General features: G+C 40.1%; 2 protein-coding genes across 7 annotated transcripts; both read left to right on the forward strand.

Moving 5' to 3' along the window:
- The first annotated feature begins 2,265 nt into the window (after nt 1-2,265).
- On the forward strand, nt 2,266-10,819 carry LOC117595725 (beta-1,4-galactosyltransferase galt-1-like). 6 transcript variants are annotated; one of them, XM_053236285.1, is made up of 4 exons: nt 2,266-2,405; nt 6,011-6,155; nt 8,718-8,740; nt 8,962-10,819. In XM_053236285.1, the coding sequence occupies exon 4, from the start codon at nt 8,969-8,971 to the stop codon at nt 10,298-10,300; it is 1,332 nt and encodes a 443-aa protein (XP_053092260.1). In that variant the 5' UTR covers nt 2,266-2,405; nt 6,011-6,155; nt 8,718-8,740; nt 8,962-8,968; the 3' UTR covers nt 10,301-10,819. The 6 variants fall into 6 exon arrangements, with proteins under 6 accessions (XP_053092260.1, XP_053092257.1, XP_053092258.1 ...); XM_053236282.1 differs by having other exon boundaries at nt 6,011-8,740; XM_053236283.1 differs by having other exon boundaries at nt 8,718-10,819.
- A 6-nt stretch (nt 10,820-10,825) lies between these two features.
- On the forward strand, nt 10,826-13,582 carry LOC117596472 (piggyBac transposable element-derived protein 3-like). Its single transcript, XM_053236279.1, has 2 exons — nt 10,826-11,054; nt 11,682-13,582. The coding sequence occupies exon 2, from the start codon at nt 11,797-11,799 to the stop codon at nt 13,216-13,218; it is 1,422 nt and encodes a 473-aa protein (XP_053092254.1). The 5' UTR covers nt 10,826-11,054; nt 11,682-11,796; the 3' UTR covers nt 13,219-13,582.
- The last annotated feature ends 8,185 nt before the right edge of the window (nt 13,583-21,767 follow it).

Raw genomic sequence — 21,767 nt, forward strand, 5'->3', positions numbered from 1 at the left:
GACCATGACCTGTTATCAGATTATGCAACAAATTTTGTGATAGTGCCACCTACTGGTCAAAAGTTTCAATAACATGCTAAAATGCTTACATCTAACTGCCATTTTTTCCACTCCTCCTCCAAATTTTGCCCAATCTTCACCAAATCTGGGTCACATCATCGTTAGACCTGTCTAAACAATGCTGCAGCAATGCCACCCTGCTGCCCATTTGTTCATCGAGACCTTTCCTCCTACAGTCAGAGAATTCCACCATTGTCCGTGGTCAAAACATACACATCATGAGTGAAATTACAAATCACTCTTGAATCCCTTTGCCTAAAGTTATGGCTCTGCTTTCTTGTGATTGTTTAGGCAACAACTGTAGCGTGTCTGTGAATGTGTGGCTCACCGAGTCTGGGTGCTTGGCCCCAGAAAATGCTGCTTGCAGCTTTTATTATTATTATTATTATTATTATTGTTATTATTATTTTAATAATAATAGTAAATGAGCCCTAAATCTTCCTTCAGCTGAGACACTTGTTTATACCAGCTCATCTCAGCATTTCTTTTGTCATAATTGAATGATTTGTTTTATTTGTCTTAATCTATGGGTTTGTGTTGGCTCACTTTCTTTATTTTTCATATTCTTTGATTAATACCAACGATATAAGATGACTGATTTTCAAAAAAAATGTTCTTGATGGTTTTCTTACTCCCTGACCTACAGTAGTGAACTAGCATGAAGATGTGTTTTTGATAGACACACCAAAGCACTTCTGTAAGTCTCTGTGGAGACTCTGCTAAGGGCATCTGCTAAATTCTCTAAATGTAATAAAAATAAGCAATTTAAAATCGACAGTATATATAAAAGTGCAGTAATCCATGCAAATTATTTGTATTATTATTAAGATTTGAAGTCAATTAAGTCAAGATTTATATTAGTTAGTCTTCTTATGCGTACATTTCCACACTCTGGAACATGAGTAGGATGCAAATGTTTTTCCGAATGTACTTGATTTTCTTGAATACCAAATTTCTTGTTTAAACACTCATACAAATGATTTAGGATTAACTCCATTCATATTCAGCTTCATAAATAAGGGCCAATGTGAGGTGCATATGGTCACTGGGATGCTAAGCAGAGCTCTACTGTGGGCACTTGCCAAAGCCTAACCCTAGGCAGACATGCCCAAAAAACAGGCAAGGTTATCCATTCCAGGTGTGCAAGTTTGGGTAGAGCATGAACACAGCCTACCCACTATGCAATTGAGACTCTCACATTTGAGGAAATCACAAGACCATTATTGAGTACTAGCACTAATCAGATTTCCTGTTATGGTTAATCTTTGAATTATAAAAGTCTCTTATATGGCCTTTAAAACTATTGAATGGTCTGAGTTGTGTACCAGTCTCCTGGATCTTCAAGACTATTAAGTGCTTTTGAATGTAAGGTCAGAGTTTTTGTGGACGTATTTCCATTAACTAGTTAACTCTTAATTAGAATTACATCAATCAGTATTTATACAGAAGTATTCTACTGAGTTATTGTGTTAAATCATGACCTCAAATCACCTCAGCCTAAGAATGACTGAAGTGTATTTTAATCATGAGGAGAGTGTAACTCTATGGTAAATCAGTATTTGAATCCGTTCTAATCAATTACTTAGAAAACAATTAATTTAAAATAATTTTATAAAGAATGTGTATGTGAACCAAGAAAACTAAGACGAAACTGATGGGACTCTAGCTTGTGGGAAATCACTATGCACAGTTCTCATTCATAAATTGTATCTTTTCAGTTCAGGCCTGCTCTATCCTTTCTCATGAGAAAGTACCTTCCTCTCAGGACCTGTTCTGTTCTTTCTCATGGGAAAGTGTTTTCTCTAGTACCTGAGGTTTGTATCATTTTCACCAGTTCGACATTTGTGATTTCTTATAGTGTATTGTTAAGGGTGTGAAGACATGTTAACATTTTTTTTTAATAAAGTAAACTGACTGACCTTCGCCACGGTTAAGGCTAAGACAAAGGGACAGTGAAATAATTGTGGCGAGAGGCAGGTGTGTGATTAAAAGAAAAAAAGGGAAAACTCCACCTTAATGAGATCATTGTATTAGAATTGTATAAAAGCATGAGCCACAACTATGTAAATCGGATGTTCTGCAGACCATCTTGGCTTTGTTGTTGATTCAATAAATGAAAATTAATTTTCAATTTGAGACACAGCACATGACAGCAATCATGAAGATGGTGGAAAGTTTTAAAGAGAAACAGTGCTTCAGTCAGTCTGTTGAATGTTGCTGTGCATGAAATATAAACATCCTTCCAGGAAACCAGCCGAAGGGGAAGTTCTGGCTTGGACGTGCCATATTGAGAGATCCTGCACTAAATATTAAACCCACACTTTTTCGAATGGAAATAATCAAATGTAAGTATTCAAATCAAGTACTATTAATATGTGTCCCATTTTACCGATGTCCTACTTCATGCTATGAGTAGTTTGCTGTGGTTGCTTGCGCTATCGTTGGATTATATGTTTAGTTGTTTTATTGCTAGCTCTACAGCACAGGAAGAACTGAATAACACTCAACCAACTATAGTTTTCAGCACGTGTTAGGGAGTGGGATTTTTTTTTCTTTTATTTTTCTATGATTAGATATATGATTTAAACCATTTAAGATAAATTCAATCTAATGTCTTAGCTCACTCATATGTCTGTTCTTTGTTCCCTTATGATGGACACATCTGTTTCTTGGGTCACAATGTTCTTTTGTATCTTAGCCTTAGGCATTATCTGTATGGTCTAGAGTGACCCTTGCACTTAGACTCTGCACTTGTATCCAACTTATGTTTAGACTATAGAACGCCCAGGTTGTCTTTGTGGGCACAGTAAACCATCTCTTTTATTATAACCTGGCTCTCAGTCTCCTGATGCCTCAAACATCTTTGTTCTGATGAAACTACGGTATTTTGGTCCAAGATGGCGGCGCGGCAGTAGCACGCAGCACGCAGCGGCCGCTCCGGATCCAAAATGGTGCTATTTTTGTTTTTAGCCAGACTCTTAAAAGGCACATGGACATCGCAGCGACCGGTGTACCATCGCCAGACACTAATAAGCTACAAATATCACGCAACAACCGACTTGCATAATGATCTGCTGGAAAAGCTACTCGATCTCGGCTTGCTGCGGGGACCAGGCCTTCAGCCCTCGGCGTCGGCTGATGCCGGTGGCCGGAGGAGGGGAGCAGAAGCGCGGCAAGAGTGCGGGGATCCGTGCTGGGCTAAAAACAAACCCTAGCCGGCCGGCTCTCCCGTCCATCCTGCACTCCAGTGTCTGTTGCCTGTACAATAAATTGGACCACACCCGACTCCAGCAAACTACGCGGCGTGAGTTTATAGACTGCTGCGTCTTTGTTTTCACGGAGACACTTAGACAGAGTTCCGGATACAGCCATTCAGCTAGACGGGCTAGCCTTGTTTCGTGCCGACAGAAACACAGCTCTGTGCGGTAAGGCTCGCGGCGGTGGCCTGTGTTTACATCAACACGGAATGGTGCAGGAACTCAGTGCTAGTTTCTAGTTACTGCTCAACGCTGGTAAAGTTTGTGACCGTTAGATGCATTTTAGACCATTTTATTTACCACGGGAATTCACCACTGTCTTTATAATCGGAGTGTACATTCCCCCAGTGCTAATGCTAAGGAGGCGCACTGTGAACTGTATCGGGCTATTAGCGAGCTGCAGAATTCACACCCTGACGGACTGTTTATTGTTCCCGGAGATTTCAGCCATGCAAATCTCAAGTCAGTGCTGCCTAAATTCCATCAGTATGTGGACTTTGCAACGAGAGGGGAGATCACGCTGGATCTTGATAACACAACATCCCCGGCGCGTACCGGGCAGAGCCCCGCCCCCACCTCGGCTACTCAGACCACATCTCTGTTATGCTAATCCGAGCATACAGACAGTTAGTCAGACGCTCCAAACCGGTTCTGAAGCAGGTGAGAACCTGCCCAGCAGGAACCATCTCTGCTTTTCAGGACTGTTTTGAGCACACTGACTGGCAAATGTTCAGGGAAGCGGCAACTGACGGCGACTTCACTAACTTGGAGGAGTACACTATATCAGCAAGTGCATTGATGACGTCACTGTCTCCAAGATCATCACGACACGCTCCATCCAGAAGCTGTGGATGACTGCAGAGGTGCGTGCGCTGCTGAGGACCCGTGACTCCACCTTCAGAGCAGGCGACAAGATGACCCTAAGAACAGCGAGGGCCAAACTGTCCCGGGCCATCAGAGAGGCAAAGCGCGCACACGCACAGAGAATCCGCAGCCACTTCAAAGCCAACGGAGAAATGCGGCATATGTGGCAGGGCATCCAGGCCATCACAAACTACAGGACAACCTCACCTGCCTGTGACAATGATACCTCCCTTCCAGATGCACTCAACAACTTCTACGCTCGGTTCGAGGCACAGAATGGCATGACAGTGTGGAAGACCACCCCTCCTCCCAGTGACCAGGTGCTGTGTCTTACCACGGCTGACGTAACCCATGGAAGGCTGCTGGACCAGACAACATTCCTCGCAGAGTGCTCCGAGGGTGTGCAGACCAGCTGGCGGATGTTTTCACGAACATCTTCATCACCTCCCTGAGCAGCGCCACCATTCCAACGTGCTTCCACCACCATCGTCCCCGTGCCGAAGAAGTCTCCTGTGTCCTGCCTCAAAGACTACCATCCCGTTGCACTCACACCCATCATTGTGAAGTGAGAGGCTCGTCCCTCACTGGATCCCCTGCAAATAGCGTACCGTCCCAGCTGCTCTACAGATGACGCCATCACCACCACCCTCCATCTAGCCCTCACCCACCTGGACAAAAGAGACAGATATGTTCGAATGCTGTTCATAGACTTCAGTTCAGCATTCAACACAATCATTCCTCAGCACTTGATTAGAAAGCCGAACCTGCTGGGCCTGAACACCTCCCTCTGCAATTGGATCCTGAACTTCCTGACTGGGAGACCACAGTCAGTTCGGATCGGGAACAGCATCTCCAACACCACCACACTGCTGTTCACCCTGCTGACTCACGAGTGTGTAGCAATGCACAGCTCGAATCATATCGTCAAGTTTGCCGATGATACGACCGTGGTGGGTCTTATCAGCAAGAACGACGAGTCAGCTCCATAACAAAGAAAGCCCAGCAGCGTCCCTACTTCCTGTGAAGGCTGAGGAAAGCCCATCTCTCACCCCCCATCCTCACCAAGTTCTACAGAGGGGCTATCGAGAGCATCCTGAGCAGCTGCATCACTGCCTGGTTTGGGAATTGCACTGTCTCGGATCGCAAGACCCTGCAGTGGATAGTGGGGACAGCTGAGGTCTCTCTACCCTCCATCACAGACGTTTACACCACACGCTGCATCCGCAAAGCCAACAGCATTCTCTTCAACAGAACTCTTCACCCTCCTGCCGTCTGGCAAACGGTACCGAAGCATTCGGGCCCTCACAGCCAGACTGTGCAACAGTTTCTTTCCCCAAGCCATCAGACTCCTCAACACTCAGGGTCTGGACTGAAAACACACACACACTCAACTGAGCATCACCCCATCCTCTTTGCAATATTTGCACACACCTGCATTCAATTTCTGCTGCTATAAATATTTATTATATACTGATATATATCTCCACCTGGCTGCTACGTTTACATTTAGCAACTTATTTTGTCAATCTTTTGCACTATTGTCGTTAGAGTCACTTTTTTTATTAGTACTGTGTATAAGTCGGTGCTGCACTGTAACTCGCCGTGCCCAGTGTCTTGTTTTGATAGTTTTTGTTCTGTCTTGTGCCGTCTGCACATGTCTGCACTGTGCACTTTATGTAAATATATGTAAAGTCTACTGTAGTTCTGTGTTTTGTTTTATGTAGCACCTTGGTCCTGGAGGAACGTTATTTCGTTTCACTGTGTACTAACTTAGCTGTATATGGTTGAAATGACAATAAAGCCACTTGACTTGACTTTTTGCTCATCAGGAAAGATTTACAAGAATTTTGGTGTCTCTGGTGGGACAGTGATGTTCTCCGTCCATGTGCTGTGACGACCCAGATGACAGACAACATCTGATCTGATCCGGTGATCCTGTTCCTGTGCTCCTGTGACAAACATGTGCTAGCACGGGTGAGTGGGTCATCCTGTCAAAGAACTTGCTAGATGACGGAATCAGTTTGATGATAAGAGTTCGACTGATAGGAGTTCAGTTGAAGTTTCTCTGTACTGAATAAGTTAGCGCTGTTTTATACAGTATGTCAACAAGTCATCAGGATCCTAAGGGTGTTAGAGAGTCTTCCTCACCAGTTTGAGAGTCATCATTGCCTTTTGCTCATAATCTCAGTTTTGAAAAAGAGCTAGGGCAAATATTAGATAAGTTGTGTGGAAAGAACAGGACTAAATTTTGTAAAGAGCTTGGTATTCCAGAACAGACAGAGTGGAGTAGAGAGCAATGTTTTTCTGCTTTTAAAGACTTTGCTTTTAAAGCTTTTAAAGACTTTGAGGCAGTGGTGAAGGTGTTCAGGCAGTGGTATGCTTCTCTAATACAAAATAGGGATAAGAAAAAGTGTGAGAGCGATGAGATGAACACCAAGCTGGTGCAGGAGTGTGCCAACAATAAACGCGGCTCTATTTCTGCTATAAAAAAATAAAAAAAAACCTGTGAGCAATTTCAATGCTACATTAACTCTCCAAGCCAAGACTGAGGTTTTGGAAAAACAGACACTGCCTTCATCTAAAGCAAAGAAGCTGTATTTCTCTCTTAAAAGTTTTAAATGGCAATCAAAAATATGGTCTCCAAATTACTCATCACGATTTAGATGACCCTGGTTTTGATCCTGTAGCCATCCGGATAGCCCTGATGGTGATTAAAGAGCAAAGTCAGAAAAGGACAAGCAGGCAAAAGGAACAATAAAATATCAGCCACTGAGTCCTGAGCAAGTTGATCGCATGGCAAAAGATTTTAAACATCCCAGAGAAATGGGCATGGGTCCATTCCTGTCTCAGATGACACGTAAAATTCATCTGTACAACTTGCATCCTTTGGATGTTATTTCTATATGCTCTCAGATATTTCTGCGTGTTGCTGCATGTGCGTTTCTAAGAGCATGAAACAGGCTCAGGTAACAGAAACTACAGCTATGTTGACTCCTAATGTTAGGCCTGATGCCTACATTTAATATGACGTTTATTTTCTATCCTATTCTACTTTCCTATGCCTGGTACGCAGGTAAAATACCTATCCTTATTTTTGGGATATGTAGATGGGTAGTCACCTAGCCAGTGGTTATGGTATGTAGGATAGTACAGAAAGTTTAATCTTGCTTTAATGAACGCTTTTAGGGTTGTCCAAAGAGGTGAATTGGGGGATTATTTTTCTATGATTAGATTTATGATTTAAACCATTTAAGATCAATTCAATCTAATGTCTTAGTTCACTCACAATGCACAAGTGTCTGTTCTTTGTTCCCTTACGATTTACACATGTCTGTTCCTTGGGTTATAATGTTTTTCTCTTATCTTAGCTTTGGGCATTATCTCTGTGGTCTAGAGTGCCCTTTGCACTTACACATCAGTAGAAAAGCCAGCTGTATCCAACTTACGTTTAGACTATAAAACACCTAGGTTGTCTATGTGCATGCAATAAAGATAGAAGATGCAATAAATCTCTTTTATTATAACCTGGCTCTTGGTCTCCTGATTCTTCAGGCATCTTACTTCTAATGATACTTCAGTGATTTTGTGGTCATCCAGAAAGATTTACAATATAATAAAGAACATAGAAAGAAAAAGAAAATAGAAATAGAAATAGACATTAGAAAATAATAAAAGAATATCAGCTGCTGTTGTCAAGTGGCATATGAAAGAGGGTTCCTTAGTTCATTCTTCAGTGTGGAAAAATATGTGTGGTTTAAAGCAAGTCCGTGACATTGCATCACAGTCAAGATGTTCTGCTCTACAACAAAAAATAGACCGCAGTTTATATGGACTGCAGGTTTTTATGCACCTAAATACAAAGGAAAGATATTTGTGAATAATTTGAGGATCATAAAGGTTTATTTAAACTTTTTGCCAAAAATATATCCGAATCCTGTTATATCCGAATAGCCAAATATATTTCACCAAATATGCAGCTAATTGTGAGTATGCCATTAATCTTTTTGCAAAACATTGTTACTGGAAAACACAAAACCTTTAAAGTAGAGAAAATATTGGATGAAAAAGAACAAAACTGGAAGTACTTGGTGAAATGGGTGGCACTCCAGAATTATTGGCAGGGTCCAAGTGCTTTATTGGCACCACAAACATGTCTAGTTAAACTTGTCTGAACAAATAATTGTGATGCCTAAATAATAACAAGAGTTGGAAGAGTGATTCATTTCTTTTGTGCCTAACATGCAGTGAGGAGGGAAAAAGCTTTTTGTAGCAATGTTGTTAGATTTTGTCCCATTCCTCTTGGCAAACATCTTCGATTCCCCATCTAGACGAGAGTCCCTCTGATGGACTTGCAATTTCAAAATTGCTTATCACTCTGAGAGCGCAGAATCAAATCTTGTATGGTGTACCTGTCCAGGGATGATTATCAAATCAGTTGTACTGACAGGGATGTTTAAGGTCTTTGCTATGGCTCTGTAACTTATTTCTTTCGAGTGTTGCTTAATAATATTGTCCCTGTTTCTTTTGTGTTGAAAGTTTCAGCTGTGGTAATGGAGAAGGTGAGTAGTATTTAATTGTAAATACTGACTAATATTCGGGATGGCTGATACCACAGAATTTTTAAATCTGATTCCGAGGTATTTGAAGACTAGTACCGCATTATAAATCTTTTTATTATTGTACTTCCTGATACCATTACTATGTAGTAATAGACAAAATCTATAAAGGTATCATTAATGTAGGATGTTTGTATTAATAATAGTTTTGTTTCAATCTACAGGGGTCAAATGGCAGAACCAAAGAGGAAGCTGTTTATTTTTCTTATCATTTTTGCTGCTTTCATCATTTCAAAATGGAAGGACATTTTTGAGCACACTGCTGTTTACATCGCTGGAAATCTATATGAGGGCAGACCATCTATAAGCAGTAATTTGGATATACACAATACCCCCATATCTATGAAGTCTATAATCCCCATTAAAAACTCAAGCCATTTTGCAGTGTCTGCATTCATTGATCACAGGATCAGTAAAGCTATTCGAGTTATCAGCATAATAAAAAGAAACAGCATGCAGCCACTTTATTGCCTCTACTGCAACAATGGCCAAGCTTGCGAGTCTACTATGGCTAAAATTGAGATACACAGCGATCATTTTGACTTCCCATTTGGTGCTTCAGATGTGCTGTGCCAGGGCAAACACACCCAAAATGCGACTCACGTCGCCATTTCAGCTGAAATCTCTGACAATAATAACCCAGACTTCCTGCCAGTAAAGAACAGAGTGAATAATGAATCATTCAAGTACAACTTCACCATCTGTATCTCTAGTCTTTTTGGGGACTACAATAATGTTCTGCAGTTTGCTCAAAGCATGGAGATGTACAAGCTTCTTGGTGTCCAACGAGTCGTAATCTACAACACCAGCTGTGGTTCTGACTTGTACAAACTCCTACAGCACTATGAGAACGAAGGAATTCTAGAGATTGTGCCATGGCCTATTGACCAGTTCCTTAATCCATCTGCAGGATGGAATGGCAAATTGCACAAAGGGGACCTCCAATACTATGGCCAGTTGGTAACACTCAATGAGTGCATTTATAGACAGATGTATGAGTCCAAATATGTCCTGTTGAATGACATTGATGAGATCATCATGCCCTATAAGTATGCTAACCTTGCTTTACTGATGGATGCTCTGCAACAGGAGCACAAAGATGTGACTGTATTTATCATAGAGAACCACATTTTCCCCAAGACACAGTTTGAAGAAAGTGGCAAGTTTCGCAGGCCAGAATGGAAAAATATTCCTGGTATCAATATTATGGAACACATTTACAGAGAACCAGACAGAAAGAACATCTACAACCCCACAAAGATGATCATCAACCCCAGGAACATGATGCAAACCTCAGTGCATTCCAGCCTGCAACACATTGGAAAGGTCTATCGGGTTCCTCCTGATGTGTGTAGGATCATTCACGTGAGAACACCACTACAGGGGAGTCTTACCAAGGAGCAATTATTTGTTGACACAAGAGTGTGGGACTTTGCACAAGAATTGATACCAAATGTTACTAGGGCACTGAAATTATCAGGTTTGTTGAAAAGTCAAGAGTGATGTGGGTTTTTTTATGTGGACTTTAAAATCTTGTCTAAAGTCCTTGCCCTTCGCCTTCAGCAAGTGTTGCCTGCTGTGATTTCCCCTGACCAGACAGGTTTCATGACTGGGAGACAATCTTTTTATAATACCAAAAGACTTTTTAATACCATCCTTTCTTCAAGTTCCAACACTCCCGAAGTTGTTATCCCTCGATGCTGAGAAGGCATTCGACAGGGTCGAGTGGGAGTATTTGTTTTTTATTTTAAATAAATTCGGTTTTAGCTCAAATTTTGGATTCGACTATTATACTCCTCCCCTGTAGCATCTGTGCACACTAATGCAACACATTCTAAAACCTTTCGCCTTTACAGAGGCACACGCCAAGGTTGCCCCCTTTTGCCTCTATTATTTGCCTTGGCTATAGAGCCATTGGCCATAGACCCATTGGCCATTTGGCTACGAAGTGAGGGAAGGTTTGAAGGCATTACCCGGTTTGGAACCTCTTATAAACTGTCCCTTTATGCAGACGACCTTCTTTTATATCCTCCTGAGACCCAACAATTCATTTTTGTCCTCCGTGGGGGACAGGAGTCTGATACCTCTAAGTCAAGCACAATTAATGCAATCTTTTTGGGTCCTACTGTGCTGTCAAGAGGACATCCTGGGCTTTCTAGTGATGCCACAGTTGTGGGGGTGTGGCTAACAGAGCACACAGACTTTCTTTTCAAAATGGCAGCCATTGCAGCTTCCACATTTTATGGCACCAAGGGAGGTAAATGATCAATTTTTTGCAGATATTATGTTTCTCTTGCTAATAATCAAATTGTTTCTTCCACATGAGAGTCTTGACTTCAGTTTAGTAAGATTTCAGAAATGTACAGTAATTTTAACCCTTTCAAAACATAACTTTTATTCAATGTCCTTTGTAGTGGACACCAGGGCTTACTAACTCCTGTTTTGAACCAATTTCCATTCTTCAGGAAGCAGAGGGCTGAGTGATGCAGAAAGGATTTTACTTAGAATTGTGGAAGGGGATTCAGATTTAGAGCTGTCAGGAGATGAGGTAGAGGAGGGCCAGACAGTACAGCAGGAAGGTGAAAGCTCAGAGGAGGACATATCATCTTTTGAGGAGCCTGAGCAGGGACAAAGTGATGACACCCGCTGTCCATTATGGATAAGAAGCAATGTGTAAGCTAGGGCTCTGAAGTATATTGGTATTACAGTGTCTAGAAAAGGAAATGAGAGCCTTTTTAGTTGAAGTTACATGCACACAAATGTACAGTACACAATCAGTTAAAAGCTTGACTTGGCAAGCTATTGACCTTGTTGATTTATATAATTAATAATACATTTGCTAAAAGTGCATTAAACTATACCTCTCCTTTCCTTATCAATTAAGTTTCAACCCTGTTGTGGAGGAGAACACTGTGCAAGACAATGCTGGCCACAACCACCAAGACTGGAGGCCCTCTGATTACTTCAAACAGTACATAGATAACCAGGTTTTTGAGAAAATGTCAGAACACACAAACCAGCGGGAGGTGCTCATCTCTGGAGGCAGCCTTAAAACCACTCCAGAGGAGCTGAAAACCTTCTTTGGCATATCTATGTACATGGCATGCCTCGGATACCCTAGGATCCGGATGTACTGGGCAGCGAAGACGAGGGTCCCAGTCATAGCCAATTCAATGAGTCGAGACAGATTCTTCAAGATTAGGCAGTCCATCAAACTCACAAATGATCTTGATGTCTCTGCAGAGGAGAAAAAGAATGATCCCCTCTGGAAGGTAAGACCTCTCTTAAACAGAGTGCAACAAGGCTGCCTCAATCTGCCAAGACCAGGGAAGGCCTGTGTAGATGAGCAGATGATACCCTTCACAGGTCGGTGTCCTGTACGGCAGTTTGTGCCAGGGAAACCAAATCCCACAGGACTGAAAGCATTTGTGCTTGCCAGTCCCAATGGTCTGGTGCTGGATTTTGAAGTTTACAAGGGCCGGAATACGTTCACTGACCAGCAGCTGGGAATCGGAGGGAATGCAGTCGCTCGGATGGCACAGTCTCTTCCAAGAGGAACACACCTGTACTTTGACAGATATTTCACTTCTATCAAAGTACTGGATATGTTGAAAGCAAATGGTCTCCTGGGAACAGGGACCATTATGAAAAATAGAATCCCTGCACTGTGCAAGTCAAAGATGTCAGATGACACCAAACTAAAAAAACAAGGAAAAGGTGCATCCGAAATGGTTGTCAGAAAACCATTAGAGGTTGCAGTGACGAAGTGGCAGGACAATAAGGCAATTCTGATGGCCTCCAGTGTCCATGGGATAGAGCCCCAGGACAGCTGCCTGAGATGGTCAGCAAAAGAGAAGTGCCATGTAACTGTGCCTAGACCTGCTGTTGTGGCTGAGTACAACAAAAATATGGGTGGAGTTGATTTGTGCGACCGCATGATCAGCTTTTACCCAATGTCAAGCCGCACAAGAAAATGGACCATCCGTACGGTCCTGCATTTCTTTGACCTGGCGGCCACAAACAGCTGGATCGAGTACAGGTCAGACCACCAGGTCTCTGGGAGACCAGAGAAGGAGAGACTTCAGTATTTTGACTTCAAGCTGCTGCTGGCTGAAGAAATGATTGCTCAGGCACAGAGTAGTCAAGGTCAACAGGTTCACAAGATGGCCAGTGATGATGAGATGAGCACTGATGATGAAGAGTACATTCCAGCAAAGAAGAAGAGGCCTGTTGAACCACAGCCCAGTGATGATGTCAAAAAATATGGGGCGCTCCATTTGCCAAAGATGGTAGAGGCAGTACATGCATCACGGTGCAGGAGAGAAGGATGCAAAGGGAAAACATTCATCAAGTGTATTAAATGTAACATGTTTTTGTGTGTTTCAAAGACAAAAAACTGCTTCCTGTTGTACCATGCATGATCTGTTTAGTGCCGTGTATGACAACCCAGCTTTAGGTGACTATCAAGTGTGCGGAATGCAGTTTAATCAAAAAGCTCCACTAGGAGATTTAATTCCTAAAATAATGTTTTAGTGTTCATATGTGCTTCCTTCATCTAACTGTTCAGTTCATGAATCGGTTCATGTTTTGACTCAGTTCATGAAAAAAGAAATTTTAACAGAAATCTGCGTGAAAATGAATACGTTACATTCATTACATTCTGTGATCAAAAAAGACCTGATGTCCACTTCAAGGGACAGATGATAAAAAATAAATAAATAAAATTTTTGAAATTTTTTTTGCTGTAACATGTTTCTTTCAACCACAATACTTAAATTATCTAAAAAATTTCTAAATATTGAAAACTTTTTTCTTCTGGGTCTCAGGAGGATATATAGCGAACCCCATTTCATCATTGCCGCCAATCCTCGAGATTTTTAACTCGTTTGGCAAATTCTCTGGTTACAAATTGAATCTTCAAAAGAGTGAACTGTTCCCTATCAATTTACCAGCTGAGACGCTTTCTCAACATCCTTTCCCTTTTAGGTGGGCTCAGGTCCGATTCAGATATTTAGGCGTATTTATGATTAAATCAGTTACAGCCATCTTTAGAAAAAATGTTTATTCTTTGCTTGATGTCCGTAAGGCAGATATAGAGAGATGGTCTTCTCTTCCAATATCGCTAATTGGCCGTATTAATTTGGTTAAGATGACAATTTTGCCCAAATTTTTATATCTGTTTCAGCATATACCCATTTTTATTAATAAGTCTTTTTTTACCACTCTGAATCAATCAACCAATTCATTTATTTGGGGCGGAAAAAATGCGCGAATTAGGAGAACAGTTCTCGAACTCCCAAAGTCCAAAGGCGGCCTTGCTTTACCAAATTTTCAGCAGTATTACTGGGCCTGTAATATCAGCAAGCTTTTGTATTGGACTAATTCCTCAAGAATTCCTGAACATCCAGTCCACCCAAATAGAATTATCATCCTCTAAATTTCCCTTCATTCTATGATTTGCTCTCAGCTTCCTATAAATATTAAAAATGTCTCAGACAGTTTAGTGGTGGCAAATACTCTTAAAATATGGGTTCATTTTAGGAAGCATTTTGGGTTAATCAGACCATCAGTTCTGGCTCCTATTGTAAACAATTTAACTTTTCTACCATTATGTTCTGATCCAGTTTTTCGTGATTGGTCCTCAAGGGGTCTCGGTACCATCGGGGACTTTTATGATATCTTTATCTTTTATCCTTTACAGAATTATCCAAGAAGTTTGATCTTCCCAACACTCATCTTTTTCGCTTCTTTCAGGTCAGACATTTTGTACAAAATCAGTTTTCCCTGTTTCCTAATCTCCCTCCTGATTCAAAAATGGACACCCTTCTCTCGCTTAGTAAAGACAGACCCTTTTACAGCTCTGTTTGGAATTCCTTTTAAGCCAAACTTGCCTTCATCAATGCAACAGGTTGTTGCTTTCACCACATTATTGGCCAGGAGGCTTATTCTCCTTAAGTGGAAGCATGCATCCCCTCCTTCATTTAATAAATGGATAGAAGAAATTCTTTTGTGCTTAAAGCTGGAAAAAATTCGTTTTTCTTTAAAAGGGTCTTTAAAAAGCTTTCATAAAACATGGAAACTGTTGTTAAACTATACTGATACCATTGATCTGTCACTTGAAAATGCAGAAGAGGATTAACAATTTTTATTTTATTTTATTTTATTTTATTTTAATTGTTTTTTTTGTTTTTTTTCCCTGACATTCACTGTATCTTTTAACAACTACACTTACAGTGTTATTGTTACTTGCTCTGGTTTTTGCTGTCATGGTTGGGATATTAGGGGTGGGGGGACAGGGGGATTGTAATGGGGGGAGAAAAGAAGAACAGGGGTTTATTTCAATTTTGTAAATGTAAGTTGTATCTGCACAAAATGTTAATAAATATATTTTGAAAAAAAAAAGTGATATGGGTTTTTTGTTTGTTTGACTTTTTGTTTAGGTACATGTAAAGGTAGTTCTCTTTTATTCTTGTTCGTTGAGGCTACGTTTCCTTGTAGAACTACATTTTCATCAATATGGAAATTTGTTTGGTTGCTCTGCCCAGTAGTCTTAAAAACCAACATAAAAATTAATCATGTTTCCTTTTCCTGTTTCCTTATAATAGGCTGGATCATGATGTGATTTCTTTGCTTAGATTTTTCTCTTTGATATCTCAGCCAATTGTATAGCGATTCTCACTTGTGTTTCAATTAGGTACTGACTATGTCACAAATGTTTCTGCTAAAACTCCTCAGTAGAAACAGGATAAGAAGAAAAAGAGACAAAACATCTCACCTTGCTTCACACTAGCAGAAATCATATACACAAAACATCAAAAACTGTGATCTGCTGATCACAGATCACAATCACAACATTTTACCACTACACCACCCAGGAACTTGCTGTTGGATACATTTTTCTGTCTATTGTTCACTGGTTAGTTTATTGAGCATAGTCAATTTTTAAGTGTTAAAACACTTTTTGATTGTTAAGTGCCAGAGAGTGTAGTTTGTGATATCTGTGTGTGTGTGTGTGTGTGTGTGTGTGTGTGTGTGTGTGTGTGTGTGTGTGTGTGTGTGTGTGTTTTCATTGATGTCGCAGCAAACTTAGCTGATTTTAACTTTACATGGTTGGCATACTATTTTTTTTGCATGTGTACTTGTGCGTGTGTTTTCAGTGAGCAGCAAACAGGCTATTAATATATTTGTCACATAATAAACTGATCAAACAAATGTGATGTATTGTGTAATGTAGTGTGACCACTTTGGACACAGCATTAGACATGACGGTATATCAAAAGTAAACTGCACGTCCCTCTAAATATACATTAGTATTCTTGTAGTAATGAATTTGACACATGCAGTCCCTGCTGAAAATATTGGAACAGCAAGGCCAATATTGGAACAGCAATTCTTTTGTTTTTGCTATACACTGAAGGGTTTGCAATCAAAAGATCAATATGAGACAATGGATCAGAAGTTCAGCTTTCTTTTCCTGATATTTACATCTAGATGTGTTAGTAAATTGTTAGTAAACAACTAAGAACATGGCACCTTTCGTTTGAACCCACTCATTTTTCAAGTGATCAGAAAAATTGGAACATGTGACTGACAGGTGTTTCTTGTCGCACAAGTGTGCCCTGTTAGATTCAGTGTTTAAACAATAGTGTAGATTCAGTGTTTAAACATTTAATAGCTAAATGTCTACTCTTGGTTTGAGCCCAGTGTTTCACGTGTGAAGACCGCATTTTCTTATTAAAAAGTATAAACCAACAAGAAGACAAGAGAGCTGTCTATGGGAGAAAAGCAAGCTATTTTGGAGCTGAGAAAAGTGGGGAAGTCGATCAGAGCCATTGCACAAGCACTGGACATAGCCAATAAAACAATTTGGAATGTTCTGAAAAAGAAAAAAACCACTAATGTACTAACTACCAAACATGGAACAGATCAGCCAAGGAAAACAACAGTTGATGACAGAAACATTGTATGAGCTGTGAAGACTTGGAGATCAGAAATATAGAGGCCACACCACAAGATCCAAACCATTCATCAGCAGTAAGAATTGGAAAACCAGATTGGAATTCAAAAAGAAGTACACAGGCACAAAATTTCTGGAAAAAAGATTTACCTCTATCAAAGGGCTGGAAAGGCCAAATAGTGGAGAAAGAAAGGATCTGTTCACACCAGTACAACTGCACATTCATGCAATTATTCAGTTAGCCAATTATGTGGCAGCAGTGCAATGCAAATCATGCAGATACAGTTCAAGATCTTTAGTTGTTTTCAAATCAAACATCAGAATGGGGAAAAATGTGATCTCTGTGACTTTAACTGTGGCATGGTTGTTGGTGCCAGTCAGGCTGGTTTGAGTATTTCATAAACTGCTGATCTCCTTGGATTTTCACACACATCAGTCTCTAGAGTTTACACAGAACGATGTGAAAAAGAAAAAAATATCCAATGAGTGGCAGTTCTGTGGGTGGAAATGCATAGCTGTTGAGAGAAGTCACAGGAGAATGGCCAGACTTGATTTGAGCTGACAGGAAGGCCTATTTACTAATTTAAATAACCACTCTTTACACTCCTTACCAAGATGCAGAAAAAGCATCTCAGAATCCACAACACTCCGAACCTTGATGTAGATGGGCTACAACAGCAGATCACAATGCGTTGTACTCCTGTCAGCAAAGTATCAATAATTTTGCGCTATCATTTTCATCTGCAGTACTTTTCACTTTCCTTTCTGCTGTATTAGCATTTTTTCAAAGAATGATTTTGTTTTTTTTTTTGCTCTCATTTCTTGTAGCATAGCACATAGTCTCAGAACAGGCCTAGTTAATCAGTTACAATCCCGATTCAAGGCCAGGGAGAAGAGAAGCAGGCTAAACCAACCGTCATCACTAAGGTTCCAACATATTGAGTTTGTGTCTGTTCCCTGAGCTAAACAAAAGAGTAGAAATACTCAAAAAGTTTGTTTAAGTAACTTAATTAACTTAAAATTAAATCATACCAAATGCACAGCCAGCACCTTTGATCTGAAGCTAGGACTGTTAAATATTAGATCTCTTACGTCTAAAGCGCTCTATGCGTTAATGAAACTATTACTGATCAGGAGTTTAATGTACTGTGTTTAACAGAAACGTGGATTAAACCAAGTGAGTATGTAGCATTAAATGAAGTTAGTCCTTTATATACAGTTATATAAAGTTATATACATCAGCCCCATCTAACTGGCAGAGGATGAGGTGTCGCACTTATTTATAATGATAATCTAGGTGTCTAAAGGTGACAAAAACCTAGTCATAAATTCAATGCGTTTGAAGTTCTTTATACTAACATAACATACGTAGCCACAAAAAATAAGTCTTCCCAGACGATTCTGCTAATTATTATTTACAGACCCCCAGAGCCATATTCTGAATTCTTTTGTGAATTTGTGGATTTCATCTCTAACCTGGTAGTTTATTTAGACAAAGCATTAATTGTTGTAGACTTTAATATTAATTTTGATAACCCAGAACACCCTCTGAGAACAGAGGTTGTGTCCATTCTAGATAGGGGTTAATCAGGACATAATAGGACCCACTCATATTGGTGCATAGTCACACTCTTGATTTAATACTAACATTCGGATTAAATATAGAAAATATAGTCACATTTCCTCAGTCGGAAGCTATACAAGATCATTATCTCATTTCATTTAAAATGTGTCTTAATCATAATATACCATGTCAAATGTACATTCATGTCAGCAACTGCACAGAGTTTATCAGTAATCTCCGAGAGTTACCAACCATGATTGGATCACCATCGGATCCCGAAGAACTTGACCAGGCAACTGAATGCTTAGAATCAACGTTCCGCTACACGCTAGATAAGATCACACATGCAACTTACAACAGACCACTTGAAAATTAGAACGTAAATGGCGTCAAACTAAATGGGTAGTATTTCAAATCTTCTGAGCTATAGAAAAGGTCAATGTATCTCTCCACCCTAATGGATTAGATTCTTATTTAATACTGTAGCAAAATTAACTAGGAAAAAGACCACAATAGAAACATGCACACAATCATTATACTGCAGTGATGACTTCACGAATGATAAAATTGAAAATATCGGGCAAAAACTTCAGATTATTAATTTAAAAACAGATAGTTTTATAACTAACCCTGTGGATAATAATATAATGATATCAGATCAACGATTAGAATGTTTTACTCCCCTTCAAGAGACCGAACTAATTTCACTAATTTCCTCATCAAAATCCTCAACTTGTATATTAGATCCCTTATCTATGTGTTTCTTCAAACAGATAATTCCAGAAGCAATCAAATCTCTTCTAAAAATAATCATTTCTTCCCTTAGCACTTGCTATGTACCTAAATCTTTTAAACTAGCAGTTATCAAATCCTTGATTAAAAAACCTGACCCCAACCCCTGTCAATTGTCCACCTATAGGCCAATATCAAATCTTCCCTTTATCTCCAAGATCCTAGAAAAGGTTGTAGCACAGCAGTTATGCTCATACCTACATACGAATAACATTCATGAAATGTATCAGTCAGGATTTAGGCCTCCTCATAGCACAGAGAAAGCACTGGTTAAAGTGGTAAATTACCTACTATTCTCCTCTGATTAGGGTTGTGTCTCCTTGCTTGTGTTGCCTGATCTTAGTGCAGCTTTTGATACCACTGATCACACTATTCTCCTTGATAGACTAGAAAATGTTGTAGGCATTAAGGGAATGCCCCTCCTGGCTCAGGTCTTATTTGACTGATCATTATCAGTTTGTAGATGTAAATGATGACTTCTCTATGCATATTAAGGTAAAGTTTGGTGTGCCGCAAAGTTCTGTTTTAGGCCCAGTGCTCTTTTCTTTATATATGCTACCTCTGGGCAAAACTGTTCGTAAACGTGGTATTGGCTTCCACTGTTATGCTGATGACACACAGTTGTATGTTTAAGCAAAGCCAGATGACAGACGCCAGCTTAATAAAGTTGAGGAATGTGTAAAGGACATTAGACACTGGATACTTATTAACTTTCTTTTAGATAATTCTGACAAGACAGAAGTACTTGTACTAGGACCAAATGCAGCTAGAAGTAAGCTTTCTGAATAGATAATAAATCTGGATGGCCTTTCTGTTTTATCATGTGCAGCAGTAAAAGACCTTCGTGTGATTATTGACTCCAGTCTTTCTTTTGAAGCTCATGTAGATATTACTAAGATAGATTTCTTTCATCTCAGAAATTTTACTACGATAAGAAATATGATGTCACTACGCTATGCAGAAAAATTAGTTCATGCTTTTGGTACCTCTAAGTTGGATTATTGTAATGCCTTGCTGTCTGGATGTTTTAGTTGGTGTGTAAACAAGCTCCAGTTAGTCCAGAATGCAGGAGCGAGAGTCCTTACTAGAACCAGAAGATAAGACCACATCTCTCCTATCTTATTAACATTGCACTGGTGCCCAATCAAATTTCGTATAGATTACAAAATACTACTACTGAACTATAAAGCACTGAATGGTCTCGCGACTCAGTACGTGAGCAAACTTTTGGTCTTTTATGTGCCACCACACCTACTTTGATCAAAAGGTGCAGGCTATTTGTTGGTACCTCAAATTGTGAAGGCTACTTCAGATTCACAGAAACTGGATAGTTGAAGATTGGAAAAACATTGCCTGATCTTCAGCTGTCCCATTTCAGTGAACCTGTGTCCACTTATTAAGTTCTACAAACAGAAAATGCCACATCCAAGCGTGAAATATATTTTTATTTGAGTTTAATCAGCTATTTGCTTGATTTTAAATACTTAAAAAAAAATCATATTTTTGGAAGAAAAAGCAACTGGAAACAGAGTGTCACTGTATATTAAGTTTGTGTCTTAACAGAAGCAATTTAAATCAGCAAGAATTTTGACTTACAGTTTTGGAGCTACGCACTATAAACACAAACACATGTACCCCAATAGACCGCTCAGTTATATCCATCCATTTTCCATACTGCTTATCCTACACAGGGTTGCAGGGAGCCTGGAGCCTATCCCAGGGAACTCAGGGCACAAGGCGGGGGACACCCTGGACAGGGTGCTAACCTATCACACACACACATTCACACACTACGGACAATTTGGAAATGCCAGTCTGCCTACAACGCATGGCTTTGGACTGGGGTAGGAAACCAGAGTACACAGAGGAAACCCCCGAAGCATGGGGCAAACATGAAAACTCCATGCACACAGGGCAGAGGCAGGATTCAAAACTCCACCTCCAGAGGTGCAATGCAACAGTGCTAACCACTAAGCCACCATGCCCATTCAGTTACATCACGTTTTTTAAAAAATTTATTATAATTTCCCATTTACAAAGTGCACACTGCCATCTTTCAGATAGTACTACAGTAGTGTCTGTTCTGATTGGCTAGAAGTACAATTATTGCTCCAGTAGTTTACCATTCTTTTTTGCAAGTTAAGGATGAGAAATCATTTGACCAGTTGCACAGTTTTAGTTTTTGAAATTCATTTGCAAAATGTGCTCCAAGTATGTGCATACCTGAGCATCACACCCATATGTGGGTCTTCCCCAAACTTCCCCAAAAGTCTGAAGCACACAATTGTCTACAATGTCTTTGCATGCTGTAGCTTTAAGATTTCCCTTCACTTGAACACAGGGACCCAAACCTGTTCCAGCATGACAATGCCCTGGAGAACAAAGCGAGGTCAATGAAGATATGGTTTGCCAAAGTTGGAGTGGAAGAATTCGAGTGGCCTGCACAAAGCCCTGATCTCAACCCCGCTGAACACTTTTGGGGTGAACTGGGACTCTGACTGCACCCAGGCCTCCTCTCCCAACAATAGTGCCTGAACTCACCAATGCTGTTGGCTGAATGGCCAAATCCCAAAAAAAAAAACACTATAAAATCTTGTGGAAAGCCTTCTGAGAAGAATGGAGGTTTTTATAACAACAAAGGGGACTAAATCTGGAAT

Source organism: Pangasianodon hypophthalmus, chromosome 8 (assembly GCF_027358585.1).
Source record: "Pangasianodon hypophthalmus isolate fPanHyp1 chromosome 8, fPanHyp1.pri, whole genome shotgun sequence".
NCBI lineage: Eukaryota > Metazoa > Chordata > Actinopteri > Siluriformes > Pangasiidae > Pangasianodon > Pangasianodon hypophthalmus.